The sequence below is a fragment of the Phocoena sinus genome, chromosome 10 (genome assembly GCF_008692025.1).
Source record: "Phocoena sinus isolate mPhoSin1 chromosome 10, mPhoSin1.pri, whole genome shotgun sequence".
In the NCBI taxonomy this organism is placed as follows: Eukaryota; Metazoa; Chordata; class Mammalia; order Artiodactyla; family Phocoenidae; genus Phocoena; species Phocoena sinus.
This window is the reverse complement of record NC_045772.1, coordinates 43293342-43311116: the sequence shown is the minus strand read 5'-3', so window position 1 is coordinate 43311116 and position 17775 is coordinate 43293342. Positions and strand designations below refer to the sequence as shown.

The following is a 17775-nucleotide window of genomic DNA, read 5'->3' as shown; positions in this document are numbered from 1 at the left end:
CTTGTGAGAAAATAGGTATGGAAAATGGGACAGAAGAGGCCAAGGACTAAACCCTACATCACTACAATATTTCAACTTCAGGGAAAGGAGCTAGCAAAGGAGTATAGAAAGAGGCTAGTAAGGTAAGAGGGAAACTAGAACTGTGCTGGTAGATGTTTAAAATAACATTTAGACTTATTTTCTCATCAGTCTGTGTTATATATGAGGTGGCTCTCTTTCCATGCTTTTCTGCATGCATAATAATTTATGATTCAATGATATATTATTGTGATCATTTTAGACATTTTGAATAGCAATTTAAATACGTAAAATGCAAAGAATGCATATAACCCATTTCAAGTATGACAGTATGAAAAGCTATGACAAGTTCACAATGTGCAGTGACAACCATATCATGTTCACTGCCTGGTCAACTGTGATTTTAAGATGCCATCAATGTTAAGATGCATCTCAATTTCAGAGGTGCTAAAATAAGAAAAGATGTACATCTTAGAATTATGAGGCACAGTACATAACTGAAAGAAAAGATTTACAGAACAATGTGTATCCTTACTCTGAATGATAACATAAGAACATGTTATCAATATATGAAATAGTATATTATTCACAGTTAAGTACAGCTTTCTAGTCTGTCTCATATTTTAAAATATTGGTTGTGAACTGTGAAGAAGCACTAAATTTGATTTCATGACCTATTAATAGCTCATAACTTGCAGTTTGAAAAATAGTAATGCCAATTTAGAATATTCTATATAGATATTTGGCAACGAAGAAAAGGAAGGTGTGTAGGTGTGTAGAGTTGAGTGAAAGTTTCTGTTTTATGGCTTTGGTTTCGAATGTATTTTTATAAGCTAAAGAAAGCCATCATAAATAGAGAGTGATAGAATATATTAGAACATATAAGAGATGGGGGAAGAATTGAAAAAGAAAGTTCTATCTGGAAAAAAAACAGGAGGAGAGAAGTATAAGAAGAGAAAATTAGAGAAATTCTTAATAGTAAATATTTTTCTTTCTTGCTCATGAGGGTTTAATCTATTTTATTGATCTTTCGAAAGAAAAGATTTAAGGGGTTATTTATCCTTTCTCATTCCTTTGTTTTGAGATATTTAATCTTCCAAGTACTTTTTAGGGAGAGGGGCTGTTATATGTTGCTGTTTTTATCAAAATATACTACATTCGTTTATCTTTAATCCTACTTAATAGTGAAGATATTTACAGTTATATATTTTCCTTTGATTACAATTTTTACTAGACCTTAGGATCTCGTATGACATAGTCTCTTTCTCATTGCTTTCTATGTATTGTAATTTTAGGTCATTTAATAAATCATGTTTAGTACTTGATACATATTCATGATGGAAAAATCTATCCAAGGAGAAAATAATGTTCCCATCCTTGTCTTTCAGTTACTCTCTCCAAAATTTTATCCTAAAAGATATATTCTGTGCATACAGAAAAATATATCTATCTTTGTGTATGTGTGTCTGGGTGCACAAATGTGTGCATTTCCATAATTCAAACAGGAGCGCACTACATTTCTTGTGATGTTCTTTAATTTTTTTACTTGATATGAACTGGAAGTCTTTCCATTTGAGTACATGAAGAGTTTCCAGATTCTTTTTAAGAATTTCACAGTTTGGTTTCTTTTTTTAGTGGATGTACAAAAATTAATTTGAATAATCCTCTCCTTCTGATGGACGTTTAGACTATTTTATTAATTTTATTTCAAGCAGTAATTATCCAGTTAGACATGTAATTCTGACATGAGTTAGTAGCTATAATATAAACGTATAGTCATGGAAACCCTAGGCCAAAGAGAATGTGTACTTTTAATTTGCATAGATATTACTAAATATCTATTCATCATAGTCACGCCATTTTTTCTATTACAACTTTTTTTTACATCAGCATATAAAACGGTGTATATTTAAACTTCCTTGCTAAGATAATATATTTTCAAATATTTTTCTATTTACTACTATGAGTTATGTATATATTTAATTTTCATCTTCTATTTTTCATGAGTTTAAGTATATTTTTTTATATTTTAGAATATGTGGATTTCATTTACTGGGACCTGAGGGCTCCTATACATTTACTGTTTTTCTCTTAAGTTGTTGGACTTTTTTTGTTTTTTAACTTGTAGGAGTGTCTTATGTACAAGAAAATTAGCTCTTTTATGTAATATAATTTACAAGTTTTTCTAGTTTTATGTTTAACTTTTGACTTTATTTATAATGCAATTTATTTTTGCCAATAGAATGATTTTGTTTCATTGTAGAAAAAAATGTATCAATACTTTTTTCATGGGTTTTGAGGTTTGTATCATACTTAGACAAGCCTTCCCCAAATATTATTATCTCACATTTTCTTCTAACGATTCTTTTTTTTTTTTTAACTTCTAAATTAATTTGATCCACTTTGATTCTGGACATTATGTAAGCTGGTATAAGAATTAGCCTCCTGCTTAAAGTAACTATAAAGACTGGATAAAACATATAAAATAACTGTTTTTAGGCATTAGAAAACAACCAGTACAGGGCTATGATGCTTGCAAATAGAAAAGAACACAGTGGGAACCCTATATGTGCCTTGGTTTTCTCTCTGTGAGCATCCTATTGTACAAACCATAGCCAAAGCAAGCAAAGATTGTGTATTTTCTGGGCAAAGGAGATATCAGTGTTGATTGATGTTAAGTAGTCTAGGATTTAGGACAGGATCCCAAAGAGGAGGGGGCTGCAGAGAAGGACCCCCAAAAGTCTGTGTACAAGTCCTCTGCAAGTCCTTGGGCAGCTCCTAAGCTGCACTCCTCAAAGTGAGATTCTGGAAGGATTAGATAGGAACAGTTACTTGCAGGCTGAAGACCTGCACAGAGATTTCAGAAGCTGCACAGTGCTGAGAAGACAAAGCTGCAGTTTGGGCCTAGCCAAAATGGAGAGGTATTGACGAAAAGCCTGACCAAGCAGAACATTAAAATCCGAAAAATATGTATCTGATTTTATAAAAATTTCAAACTAATTAATGACTAAAGAAATACTATAGATCATAGAAAAATTGATATACTGGAAAATGTATGTGTGGAATATATGGCAGAGACAGTCCCCTTAATTTACAAAGAATTCATACAAATCAAAAAGAAAAAGAGAAACAACCCAAGAGAATAATGTGCAGAAGATATGAAGAGGTCATTTATTAAAAAGAAAAGAAAATGGCCATGAATCATATCAAAATGTATTCAGTCTCACTCATAATTGAAGTAATTCAGGTGAAAACAAAAATAAATGTTCACTTTCCACTCATCCCTTTGAGAATATAGAAAAGCTTAATTGATACTCTGCGTTTGCAATAGGGCAATAAATTGATACAGTCTTTCTGGGTGTGGCAGTGTAACAAAATTTAAAATTATACTTACCATTTGATCTTGTAATCTCCTTATCAGGATTTTATCTTAGTAATATCTTCATGAAAGATGGCCAAGATATACATACAAGGATGCACATTGGAGCATGTTTTAATAGCATGAAACTGAAATTTAAAAAACCAACGACTCCAGTAATAGGGGACTAAGCAATTAATTTACTGCACGCTATTGTGTAACCATTGAAAAAACTGGTGTACTTTTCTGTGTACCAGTTTGGAAAGGTCTCACTCGTTAGGTGAAAAAGTAAGATAAAAAACAATAAGTAAGAACAGGTCTTTTTGTTATAACAGTTACTATTACCAAAAAATGTAGTGATTCAAGATAAAAGTGGGAAATTTCAGTTTGGTGGGTACTGTGCTCCATTAGTCATTCAAAGACCCAGGTTGCTCCTATTTTGTTTCTTCACCATCCCCTGGGGGCAGTGTCTTTGTCCACATGATCAAATCCAGGCCACAGACATAAGCTAGCTCAAGCTCATAGTAAGGGAAAAGAAACATGTTGGCAGCATGAGTACCAGGTGGGGAGTGGTGCACATCACTGCTACTGCCATTCCGTTGGATATAAAATTAATCTCATGGCCACATCTAAGTTGCAGGAGAGGTTGGGAAATGTACTAAGACTAGCCATTAATGTGCCACGCTAAAATACTGTTATTTCAGTATTTCAAGAGATATTTAGATTGACAGCTAGCAGTCTCTATCACAAGCATGTAAGTACTGAGAATCTTTATGAAAAACTTTCTTCTGGAAGGAATCATAAGAAGTTGTTAACAGATGTTATCTCTGGAGAGACAGATGGAAAGTGGAGGATGGAGACATTTTTTCCCCTTTAAAGGTGCCCTTTTCTGCTTCCTCCTTTCTATCATATACTTATAAATAATATATATGTATTACTTTTGTTTATCTTTTACATCAACAAGGGATGTCTGGATTGAGATTGGAGACATATTTAAGACATTTCCAGAAGGTATAAATAACAAGATTTGCAGGTCATTGTATTAAGTAATCAGAGAGAGGAAGTAGTCAAGAAAGATTTTCAAATTTATGATCAGGCATGAATGGTATTTGCATTAACTGCAAAGGGGAACACTGAACATTTTGGGAGGGAAGATAATGAGTTCCACTTTGTACATAATGAATTTGAGTTGTCTGTGAAATACTCACTTTGAGATGTTTAGTAAGCAGGTGGTTATTTAGGTCAGAAGCTCATGAGTGAGGAATGGCATAGAGGAAATATTTGGAGTGCCAGGAAACATAGGGTAATTTAAATCATGGGAATAGATGAGCTTGCTTAGCAAGAGAGTATGGAATGAGAAGAGACTAGGACCTGTGGAATTTCATGCTAACATTTAAGGGCAGTTAGTGGAAGATAAGTGGGAGACCTAAGAAGAGTGGCCAGACAGGTAGAAGAAAAAGCGGAAGAGTATGGTATCAGGGAAGGTGTGGGAAAAGAATATTTTTAAAAGGAAAAACTCGTCCAAACTTTCAAATTCCAAGGTGTCAAGCAAAGTCAGGACTTAAAAATATCAGATCTAAAGAGAAGTTCATTAATAAACATAGGAAAACTGCTTCTATGGAGTAGAGGAAACTGATGCCAGGTTGGAATGAATTGAGAACTGTTTTGTTGTTGTTTTTATTTTGTTTTGTTTTTAAAATGGGGAAGATGTGAGCATATTTAAATATTGACATGAAGAATCTAATACAAAATAAAAGTAATTCTTTATAGAGTATAAAGGCAGGGTATATGTAAAGATACAAGTCCCTGAGAAAACAGAAGGCTTTAAAAGAGAAAAAGGAAGGGTTTAAAAGAGATTAGGGCTAAAAAAAACTATACTTAAAAAAAAAAGCAGACAGAACCATAGGACAAATGGTAAAAGCAAAGCTATACAGACAAAATCACACAAAGAAGCATACACATACACACTCACAAAAAGAGAAAAAGGAAAAAAATATATATATATCATTGCTCCCAAAGGCCACCTCCTTAATTTGGGATAATTCGTTTTCTATTCATGTATTCCACAGATGCAGGGTACATCAAGTTGATTGTGGAGATTTAATCCGCTGCTCCTGAGGCTACTGGGAGAGATTTCCCTTTGTCTTTGTTCGCACAGCTCCTGGGGCTCAGCTTTGGATTTGGCCCCGCCTCTGCGTGTAGGTCGCCTGAGGGCGCCTGTTCTTCGCTCAGACAGGACGGGGTTAAAGGAGCAGCTAATTCGGGGGCTCTGGCTCACTCAGGCCCGGGGAAGGGAGGGGCGCGGAGTGCGGGGCGGGCCTGCGGCGGCAGAGGCCGGCATGACTTTGCACCAGCCTGAGGCGCGCCGTGCGTTCTTCTGGGGAAGTGGTCCCTGAATCACGGGGACCTGGCAGTGGCGGGCTGCACAGGCTCCCAGGAGGGGAGGTGTGGAGAGTGAGCTGTGCTTTGCATACAGGCTTCTTGGTGGCGGCAGCAGCAGCCTTAGCGTCTCATGCCCGTCTCTGGGGTCCGCGCTGATAACCGCGCCTCGCGCCCGTCTCTGGAGCTCGTTTAGGCGGTGCTCTTAATCCCCTCTCCTCGCGCACCAGGAAACAATGGTCTCTTGCCTCTTAGGCAGGTGCAGACTTTTTCCCGGACTCCCTCCCGGCTAGCTGTGGCGCACTAGCCCCCCTCAGGCTGTGTTCACAAAGCCAACCCCAGTCCTCTCCCTGGGATCCGACCTCCGAAGTCCGAGCCTCAGCTCCCAGCCCGCCCGCCCCGGCGGGTGAACAGACAAGCCGCTCAGGCTGGTGAGTGCTGGTCGGCACCGATCCTCTGTGCGGGAATCTCACCGCTTTGCCCTCTGCACCTCTGTTGCTGCGCTCTTCTCCGTGGCTCCGAAGCTCCCCCACTGCCTACCCCCCCCCCCACCCCGTCTTCTCCAGTGAAGGGTCTTCCTAGTGTGTGGAAACTTTCCTCCTTCTCAGCTCCCTCCCAGTGGTGCAGGGCCCATCCCTATTTTGTCTGTTTTTTCTTTTTTTCTTTTGCCCTACCCAGGTACGTGGGGAGTTTCTTGCCTTTTGGGAGGTATGAGGTCTTCTTCCAGCATTCAGCAGGTGTTCTGTAGGAGTTGTTCCGCGTGTAGATGTATTTCTGATGTATTTGTGGGGAGGAGGGGGAGCTCTATGGCTTACTCCTCCGCCATCTTGAAGGTCCCCCCAGTGGAACAGGATAGAGAGCCCAGAGATAAACCCATGCACATATGGTCACCTTTCTTTGATAAAGGAGGCAAAAATATACAATGGAGAAAAGACAGCCTCTTCTGTAAGTGGTGCTGGGAAAACTGGACAGCTACATGTAAATGAATGAAACTAGAACATTCCCTAACACCATACACAAAAATAAACTCAAAATGGATTAAAGACCTAAAGGCCAGACACTATAAAACTCTTGGAGGAAAACATAGGCAGAACACTCTATGACATAAATCACAGCAAGATCCTTTTTGACCCACCTCCTAGAGAAATGGAAACAAAAGCAAAAATAAACAAATGGAACCTAATCAAATTTAAAATCTTTTGAACAGAAAAGGAAACCATAAACAAGATGAAAAGACAACCCTCAGAATGGGAGAAAATATTTGCAAGCGAAGCAACTGACAAAGGATTAATCTCCAAAATATACAAGCAGCTCATGCAGCTCAATATCAAAAAAACAACCCAATCCAAAAATGGGCAGAAGACCTAAATAGACATTTCTCCAAAGAAGATATACAGATTGCCAACAAATACATGAAAGGATGCTCAACATCACTAATCATTAGAGAAATGCAAATCCAAACTACAACGAGGTTATCACCTCACACCAGTCAGAATGGCCATCATCAAAAAATCTACAAACAATAAATGCTGGAGAGGGTGTGGAGAAAAGGGAACCCTCTTGCACTGTTGGTGGGAATGTAAATTGATACAGCCACTATGGAGAACAGTATGGAGGTTCCTTAAAAAACTAAAAATAGAACTACCATACGACCCAGCAATCCCACTACTGGGCATATACCATGAGAAAACCATAACTCAAAAAGACTCATGTACCACAATATTCGTTGCAGCTCTATTTACAATAGCCAGGACATGGAAGCAACCTAAGTGCCCATTGACATATGAATAGATAAAGAAGATGTGGCACATATATACAATGGAATATTACTCAGCCATAAAAAGAAATGAAATTGAGTTATTTGTAGTGAGGTGGATGGACCTAGAGTCTGTCATACAGAGTGGAGTAAGTCAGAAAGAGAAAAAAAATACCATATGCTAACACATATATATGGAATCCAAAAAAAAAGAAAAAATGGTTCTCAAGAACCTAGGAGCAGGACAGGAATAAAGATTCAGATGGAGAGAATGGACTTGAGGACGCGGGGAGTAGGAAGGGTAAGCTGGGACGAAGTGAGGGTGGCATGGACATATATACACTACCAAATGTAAAATAGATAGCTAGTGGGAAGCAGCCGCATAGCACAGGGAGATCAGCTCAGTGCTTTGTGACCACCTAGAGGAGTGGGATAGGGAGGGTGGGAGGGAGACATAAGAGGGAGGAGATATGGGGATATATGTATACGTAGAGCTGATTCACTTTGTTATACGGCAGAAACTAATACAACATTGTAAAGCCATTATACTCCAATAAAGATGCTAAAAGAAAATGTAGGACCAACAACAACAAAAAAAAGTGCAAACAATTAATTATATGACTTTTGAACTTAAAAAAAAAAGAGAGATTAGCCTTAGAAAGAATGAGGAGCAGTTCTTCAGTTGTATTAGAAAGGAAAGGGTAGGTATATTTGTCATATTTAGTGACAGAAAATTTCTCGAGTTCCAGTCTAATAGCTGTTATGATTCTCTGTGAAGTAGAATAGATCATGTCCTGAGAATAAAGGGAGAGACAGTGAAGCTGGAAGTTTGAGGACTGGGAAGATATGAAATAGTTATTATGGAACATGAGAGCGGAAGCTGAATAGAGAGAATGATACAGCTATTCTCTACCTAGTTTAATGATTTTCCTCCAGCAGCACCCAGCAGCCCTGAAGCAGGCATGGGACATGCAGACAGTAAGATTCCTTCACTTTTTCCAACACAGCGGTTTTGTCAGGTGGATGTAAAGGAAAATAGTGCAAGCGAGTTTCAAGGTTTTAGGTAGAGAACATGCAAAGTGATGGACCTAAGCTAGATGGAGAAAAGACAACACGATGGATAGGGAGAAAAATAGGAGAGAAAGTACACTGTGGAAACAGTGAAATTAATGGACAAGTGTGATGGGAGTGAATGAGTTAGCAACCTGGAAGGACGGGAGGTTGCAGTCAATGAGTGGAATGTGTGATTTGTGAGTTCAGAAGTAGAGCAGATTTAGGAGATAATAAGATGCAGAATGTGGCTACACAAGTGACAGTTATGTAGCATTAGGAAGTTTTATGATGGTGAAGACATCCAATAACATAGAGACCAAGTTATTGGATGAATTATCCATTAGCATATTGTAATCCTCTAGGTCCCAAATTTGTAGACAATCGCACAATTTTGACTAAAAAGCACAATGGTGAGCCAGATACCAAAGTGAATAAGGAGGCATGATCAGAAGGTAGATGGTATCTTGGGGAGGATTAGAGGATGGTACAACTACATAATATCAGCCTCAAGGAGCTTTATAGGTGTTTAACTGTGTTCCCTGGTCCTTTAGGTGCAAGATGTGGAAGTGAAGGGAGGAGATGTGACCAACTGATTTTCACAGAAAGTGATATAAAGTGAGGTAGCTTTGCATATACAGGGATAATTTGAGGCAGAAAACAACAGGATCCATACCTTCCTTGACCTTGAATAGGTCCAAGAAGTAGTCATGGAGTTTTGGGCAAAGACAAATATATTAGATGAATCAGAAGAGCCAGATAGAATCTCTAAAAGATAATCTTTGCTGCTTATTGCATTGTATTTTTCTCTAGCTTATTGGGATAGATTCTTTAAGTCTACTTGGGAAATCTATAGATGTTTGAATATGAACCAGAAGCCAGCACTGTGATATTTCTCAGTGCCATATGGATGTAGTAAAAGTGAAAAGAGTTACTGTAGGTGGCCTAGTTTTTCTGGTTGTATAATATGGAAAAATCAATATCTATTTGATGTACTCTGGCCATTGTTCCATGGACAATATACAAACTATATGAGTCTGCACATGGAGAACTTTGAAGAGAAGAATCTATCTACAAATTGTAATTCCTAGATTGTCAATCCATGGAGCTGGATTATCTCCTTCATGAACAAAGTGGCAGGCAATAAAAGTTTCCATCACCACCAGAATTGTGTTCTCATTCTGGAACAATGTAGATCTATTATAAAATTTGAATAATGGTTTTCTAATGGACTTTGGGTTGGGCATGGGAATAGTTTACCCATTGGGCTACCCAGGTGACATGTCCTTATCTAGGGCCTGGACACATATCCTATAGGTGGCAATATAATGAAGATATGGCCAGATGCAAGTCTAAGAAAAGTTCCCGAGGACTATGTTCAGAGTCAGGACTTGGTCTCAGCGAACCCTTGGGCTGCTTCTCGGAAAAGGCAAATGCCTAAAGACAGAGAATATCATCTATTTCTTCAGGCACCACCAGGGCAGCTATGAAATTTCAATGGACTTTGCTAGTTGTAGATACTTATCTGTTGTTTTCTCCTAATCCAGCCCAATAATTTCCAATTGCAGTTGTGGACTTGTACTGTAGATTCAGACTCAAGTTGCTTTAGGTTAAACTTTTTAGAAACTCAGAACAGGAAGATTAACATGAGAGAGTATTAGCTTGCCATTTCTGCCTACCTAATATAAACAGTTTTATAATGTTCATATCTTTGAAAAGGAGGGCCCGTTGTATTCTAGCACAATGTGAATTTATTTATTTTGATTAATTAATTCATGTATTTATTTATATATTTATTTGCCTTTCCAGAGTTATTCCAGGCCATGGTTATCAGACATTATGGTCATGGGATGATTGGCCTATGCTCCAGGTTTTTGAGGTTTTTTTTTTTCACATCTTTATTGGAGTATAAATGCTTTACAATGTTGTGTTAGTTTCTGCTGTACAGCAAAGTGAATCAGCTATATGTATACATGTATCTTCATATCCCCTCCCTCTTGAGCCTCACTCCCACCCTCCCTATCCCATCCCTCTAGGTTGTCACAAAGTACCACGCCGATCTCCCCATGCTATGCAGCAGCTTCCCAGTAGCCATCCATTTTACATTTGGTAGTGTATATACGTCAGTGCTACTCTCTCACTTCATCCCAGCTTCCCCTTCACCCCTGTGCCCTCAGGTCTGTTCTCTACGTCTGCGCCTTTATTCCTGCCCTGCCACTAGGTTCATCAGTACTGCATTTTAAAATTCCATATATATGTGTTAACATATGGTATTTGTTTTTCTCTTTCTGACTTACTTCATTCTGTATGACAGATTCTAGGTCCATCCACCTCACTACAGATAACTCAATTTCGTTCCTTTCTATGGCTGAGTGATATTCCATTGTATATATGTGCCACATCTTCTTTATACAATCATCTGTTGATGGACATTTATACAATCATCTGTTGCTTGCTCCAGGTTTTAAAGGCAGTCTGTATAGTGAGTAGCTTTCTGCATAGGTACAAGAACAAAGGTCCCCCACCCCAGGGATTTTAGAACAGTATAAGCTCTGCTTTTGAGTTGGAGGCATCTGTTTCAGTGATAAAGAATTAAGGCAGTAAAAGTAGACTATGGTATTAGGTAAAGATGACTGGTTCAATTCTTGGATTTCTTGACAGCTAGTATTCTGGCTGGGATCCAAACAAAATTCATTTCCTTCTTGAAATGGTTTGATTGTGGAACAGTGAAATTAGAGAATGATATATGATCTGCAAATAACAATAGGTATCTGTATATCCTTGATGTACTTGAAAGCTTGACATTTGAGGGTATCAGATACCTTATTGGGTATCATCAAAAACTTCTGTTAAGATACGACTCAGAAATTTGATATTCACATTTTTGAATATGTATTTCTAAGGTTTGGCCATTCTTCTAGATGGCCCAGAGTGGCCTAACCAGGAACCTAAATGCCTAATGTTTGTTTTTATAGCTTGCAACTATACACTGAGTAAATAAGCAATCATGTTTAAATAACCACAATTAATGACCCTCTTCTCACTCAAAAATATATTTTCCCTATCTATCTTCTCTATCTTTCTTATTCAGATATTTTAAAATATGCTTCCCAATTCATATCTATTTTTGGGCCTCTTTTCCTAACTTACCTCTGGGCAATTGATGTAGTAATTTTTAACTTCTCCCCTGTGCTCTGTACGATAGATTAAAACAACTTTGTAAAATCCCATTTACATTTATTTGCTTGTTTATATACTTATGTGTTTTTCATGTAGACCTCAAAATAATCCATGCAGCTGGGTATTTGTGCCAATAGGCATTTCAGGATTTTGCAAATGTTTCAGAAAACTAATATATCATTTATACATAGCTTTTTATATGTATGTGCCAATCAGGAAGCAATTAGTTATAAAACATTCTATAACATCCATTTTTAAAGGAAATTTTTGATACAAAATAAAATGAAAGAAGCTTTAAAACTCCCTCATATTTAAATTACAATACTTTAAAATTAATGGGAATTAGTTTCAGAAGAGAGTATTTCTGGGGGGAAAAAAGAAGGGGAAGATTACATCTCCAATTTAAGTACTTTTAAGTACTCCCTTAAGTCCATTTTTTAAATTAAATCGCCTTTATAAATTAACTAAAAATTGGTTAACCATATTATTTAAATAACATAAAATTTGAGACTTTTTCTAACAAAATGTTTTCTGCTTTTTTGTAGAGGATCTCTGTCAAGAAGTCCTTATCAACGAGGATTAATGTGTTCTCGATGTAGCAGCTATGACAGATGCACAGATTTTCTATGCAGTAAGATAAAGAAAATAACTGAAACATGAAAAAAAATCCATAATGCATTGGATGACAAGCAAAAGAAGTGGTGAACACTAGTCTTTCATTGTCATGTTAATATTGTTCCTTTGTTCAGAATGGTATTGTTATATTATCAAAGGTGGTATCAAACAGTATCATCTTTAGATTTTTTTAAACTACACAACCTCTTCTGCCCTCTCTTACTATTATTCCTGCCCCTTAGTACATACTAGAATCTGAAAGAAGGAAAGAGAACTAACAGTTATGCCCTGAAAAAGCTTCTCAGTTAATTCCTGAAATAGCGGCCTGTTTGAGAGTGGCTGCTCGAAAGGATAGGATATTCCAAAACATTCAGAAAGAGGAAAGAAGTAAAGTAGCAAATATTTAATATTTTATTTTCATTTTTCCCCTAAACATTAAAAAGATAAAAGTAGAAAATATGTTTTATTAAATTTTTCTTTTAGTTTTTCTAAACATGAGAGCGTATAATCCAAAAGTATAACTATAGCTGGAATATATGATGCTTAGAGGAATGTGGTAGGGGATAAAGTCAGACAGTGAGTAAGGGGCATATTAGGCTTTTATGTTAAAGAAACTAGTGAACAATTTCATTATAATGCCACTGCTGGAGTGACTCCACCGTAACATTTCTTCCCTTGCTTCATTTGAATCAAGATGCAAAACCTTGCTCTTCCTCTTCGCCTTTTCTTTCTCTTCCTGAAAATATCCAGACCTAAAGCCATTGGGTAGGTCAGAAAGAAGTAGGCATCCACACAGAGGGCATCCAGATGTGACATGTTAGAACCTAAGCAAGAAGACGAGGGATTCATACATGATGTGGTAGGCATGGGGAAAGAGCCTAAGTAGGGTGAGAACGGTGGCCACATGGTATGGCCTTGTATGGGAAGTTAGAGCTCTCATGGAATGAGGTGAGTGTACCCGCATGAGGTCAGGCTTGGGGTATAAGATCAGGGTAAAGGGATGTCCATGCGGGAGTGGCTCACTATGTGGTGTCAGAGTCCAAGCAAAGTGAGGATAGAATCCACATGGGGTGGGAAGGAGAAGCCTGACATAGCGTATCATTTAAAATAATGTCAAAGATCCACCAGAAGTTCAGTTCATCTCCACGGTGCCTGAGGAGTGATTTCTAAATTTTCCTCTAAGTGTACCATCATTGCAAGACAAAGCCCTGGTTGACATTGGGCTCTCTATGGGTGAGACTGCATTTATTCTCCCACTCTCCTTTCTAGTGGAATCTGGGAATGATTGTTTGACCTTCTCTGCCCAGGTGAGCAGAGGAAGGGAAATTTATTTCCTGAAAAGTATTATGATAGCATTGGGCTAGATAGCAAAAACAAGGAATACCAGGCTCTGTAGTTAACCTTGCCATCTAGGAAATGAAGAGCAACTGAAAGCTTCTGAAAATAAGAATTAAATGAATAAAGTGAGTAGATTCAGAAAATTAATTTTGAATGATCTTGGGGGGCAGTGGGGAGAAGAGAGATAAAAATAAGAGATGTTCTAACAGGACATTGCAAATTAACTATACTTCAATTTTTTAAAAAGAAAGATGTAGAATTCTAGAATGTCGAAGATGGAACAATCTTTGAAAGGCAGGAGTGGAGTGGCTTATATAAGTTGTCAGGATTTAGAGACAGAATTAGTACTAGAATCCACACCTCTTCCTCCTGTACTTCTGTGCTCTCTCTGGTAGACCAGGAGGACTTTTACTAAAAGAAAATATGTTGTACTTTACAATTGGCTACTTGTTGAAGGGGAGACATCAAAGATGAGAGCATGGTGCCTGAAAACTAGGAGAATGATATTATTATTGTTGAGAAACATATATTCTAGAAAAAGAAGAAATTCTATGTAACTATGAACTTTCTTTATCTTTCTAGGTAATGCAGGTCGTGACCAAGCCATATGTATGTATTTTTGTCCTTTATTTCTTGAACGATTTTACTACTTTATGTGAAATCCAGCTTTCAATTACTTCTTTATTTACAGATTACCGATTTTGGTATCCAAGGTGGGAAGTACCCCGGCCAATTGTGTGTGATCCACTGTGCATGCTTATTTTATTTCTCAGAATGCTGTGTTTTTCACTAAGTGCCGCAATTGTTTTGATAATACAGTCTCATTTTCCAAATATATTATTGGAAAAAGAGATAGTTTTTACCCCTGAGGTAACTGGGCCAGCAAAGGAGGAGGAAAAGGTAGAGAAAGAGGAGGAGGAGGAGGAGGAGGAGGAGGAGGAGGAGGAGGAGGAAGAGGAGGAAGAGGGGGAAGGGGAGGAGGAGAAGGAGGAGGAGGAGGAGGAGGGGGAGGAGGAGGAGGAGGAGGGGGAGGAGGAGGAAGGGGAAGAGGAAGAGGAGGAGAAGGGGGAGGGAGAGGAGGACGAGGGGGAGGAGGAGGAGGAGGACAGGAAAAAAGAGGAAGAGGAAGAGGAAGAGGAAAAGGTGGAAGAGGAGGTGAAGGGGTGAGATTTACCACTATCATAGGACAAAAATGTAATACAAAAAAGGCAAAAAAAATAAAATAATAAACACTGAAAAAAAACCCACTGAGCTTTAACAAAAAAGAATATGCACAAACCACAACTGCAACACCTTTTATTTCCTTCTCTTCCCCATATTTATTCAACAAATTTAAATTTGAAAAACAAAGAAACAAACAAACAAAAAACATGTATTTTATAGTAAGTACTGTAAGGCAAGTTCTTGAACACTAAGAACAAATAAAGATGCGATGACAGAAATACTAAAAAAAGATTTGACCAGTCTAATTAATCTTAAGATTTCACTATGTTATTCTGATAAAGAATGAAATTTCCACTTTCTAAACATGTTTCTATCTCTATGTTTTAAGTATTTTTAAATGGGTTTAAAAAATTCTTGAGTATTAAATAAGATTATACATGTAAGGTGCTTAGGACCATTCCAAGTTCAGGACAACCATTTGACAACTTTTGATTTTTTATCATTCCTATCACAGTTGTTATTGGTGGTGATGATGGTGGTGATATTTTCCATGTGTTATCAAGGCTTCTAATACCATTATTTATCTTTGTAGTATATGTGTTTTGGAATGGCTTAAGTGGTATTTGTACATGCTGTTAGGAGACAAATTTATTATTTCTACTTCATGTTCAATATTTCATTAAAGCCTTGCTGTAATTCTTTACTAGGCTATACAATTTGTTGACACCAAGGGCTAATAAATGTCAAAAGTTTAATTATTTGTGATTGAGCAATATGGCTGCTTCCAAATTTATGTTATAAAATAAAATAAAAATTTTTAAATAGTTATTTACTTATAGTTATTCAATATCTATAGTAAAAGTTCATAAATTAGTAATATAAATTAACTACTTACCACTTGTAGTACTAATAAATGAACTGAGTAAAAATGAGTAACATAAGCAAAATACATCAAATGGTATAAACTTGATGTTTATTAACTGTATTATATCAAAAGCCTGTTCTTAAATGGGACAACATGAGAATTATATAAAAAAGCAATGAACTATCCTCTTGTATTTGATAGTTTCTGGTTTTTTGTTTGTTTGTTTTCACTTGCTTTGTTTTGTTTTTCAAGAGCTCTGAGATAGATAGATATAGATATATAAAATTTCCATGAAGTCAGCCTCTTTTCTACCCAGCCTCCTGAGAAAAAGCCTGAGGTAGAGAAAAGGGCTGGTTCTCTACAGTGATTTTATTTATTATTATTATCTTATATTTGTGTGTCATTTCATAGCTTCTGAAGTGCTTTCACATAATTATTTAATACTCAAAGCCACTCTGTGGAGTTGGTATTGCTTCCACTTTTAAACTGAGAAAACTGATTTTGCATTTGCAAAGTGGTTCAATCTAGGACTGAGAACAAATTACTTTCTGAACATTCTGATGCATTTATAAGCATAAATTCCTCACCATACCATGTTCTATTCCCACTGCGACAAACCTTGCTCTGTATCTATAATCTGATTCCTACTCCTCTACGTCTACTCTTCGCCATGTTCTCTGGTGATTTCATGGAATATGATTGCTACAGGCCAGTGGTTCTTAACTGGGGGCAATTTTGCCACCTCTCCACCAATGACATATGGCAGTGTTTGGGAACATTTTTGATTGCCACAACCAGGAAGGTGCTGCTGTTGTCTAGTGGGTAGAGGTCAGAAATGCTGCTAAACATCCTGAAGTACACAGGACAAGCCCTCACAACAAAGAATGATCTGGTCCAAAACGCCAATAGTGTCACTTTGTTTTTGTGATTCTGTCTCCCTAGTTTGGGTGATGGTCCACTGACCACAGCTGGGCCCAGTCATGGTGTTTGGTTTGGGGATCCAGACAGACATTCGAGGCATGTCCTCCTTGGTGGCTAAAATTTTAATATGTGAAGCTCTGAGGCTATGTAGCATACCACATGGAAAGAAAGAATGAAGTCCAAACACAGAGAGAAGTAGTGAAAGACTGTTTGTTGTCTCTGATACCTAGTTTCATCCCAACGTTTCACATGAACTGTTTTGTTTTGTTTTTTCAGAATATATCCTAATTCTATCCAGTAAGTTTACCTCTTTTCTTATGTTATTTTGAATTCAATTCCTCTGATTCAACTGAAGGACATTCATACTACAAATTTATTTTAATTAAAATTTTCATTATTCTGAAACAGCATGAACAAAAACTCAATTTATAGATGTTCTTCATATCATCATGTGGTCAAAGGAACAGGTTCTTCTTAAGTTTTATTTCCCAAATCTTTGTCTTTGGTATCATCTCTAGCTCTCCTAGAACCACACACCCTATGTGCTTAGAATACTTGTTTTTATCCTTATTACACGAGTCACAGGTGGACTCCTTCAGCTAGATCAAGGGATTATTTGTATGAATCCCAGAGGTGTCTGGGAAAGTTTTTCCATTGCTCTGAGTTCAGGAATATACTTTAACCAGGATATGCTAGCATAGATAGGCTGGGGTGATAGATGAGCATTTGCTTAATTCCTTAAAGTACTGTGTATTCTATTCTGCACTGTATAACTGAGAATATAGAAATGCTCCTAGCCCTGGCAAGGTAATCTCCAGAAAGTGTCTATACTACATTATGTGCAGGTTCGCCCCAGTATATGACTAGGCCAGAAGAAGACAGTTGTGCTTCTAGGCCTTCAGTCATTTACATTTTAACCTCTGCAACCATACATCTGCTGATGAGGTGTAGTACTAGGAAGTTTGCACTCTTTGGTGCTGGAGAATGTTGCTACTGTCTGCCGTATATCCTGACATCCTTTTGTGTCCTTTACATGAGTAAAAACTGTTTGATGTTCTCAAGTGTTTGTGCCTTGTTTATCCATCAATACATTTACATTGTTATTGTAGCGGTTGTGCAGAATGGAAATGA

General features: G+C 37.4%; 1 protein-coding gene across 1 annotated transcript in view; it reads left to right on the top strand.

Annotated features, from left to right (window-relative positions):
- Positions 1–12401, top strand: part of GLIPR1L2 (GLIPR1 like 2) — a 29048-nt gene extending 16647 nt beyond the window's left edge. The window contains exon 4 of the mRNA XM_032646708.1: positions 12287–12401. Within this exon, the coding sequence (XP_032502599.1) occupies positions 12287–12401 (115 nt within the window). The remainder of the gene's footprint in view (positions 1–12286) is intronic.
- The last annotated feature ends 5374 nt before the right edge of the window (positions 12402–17775 follow it).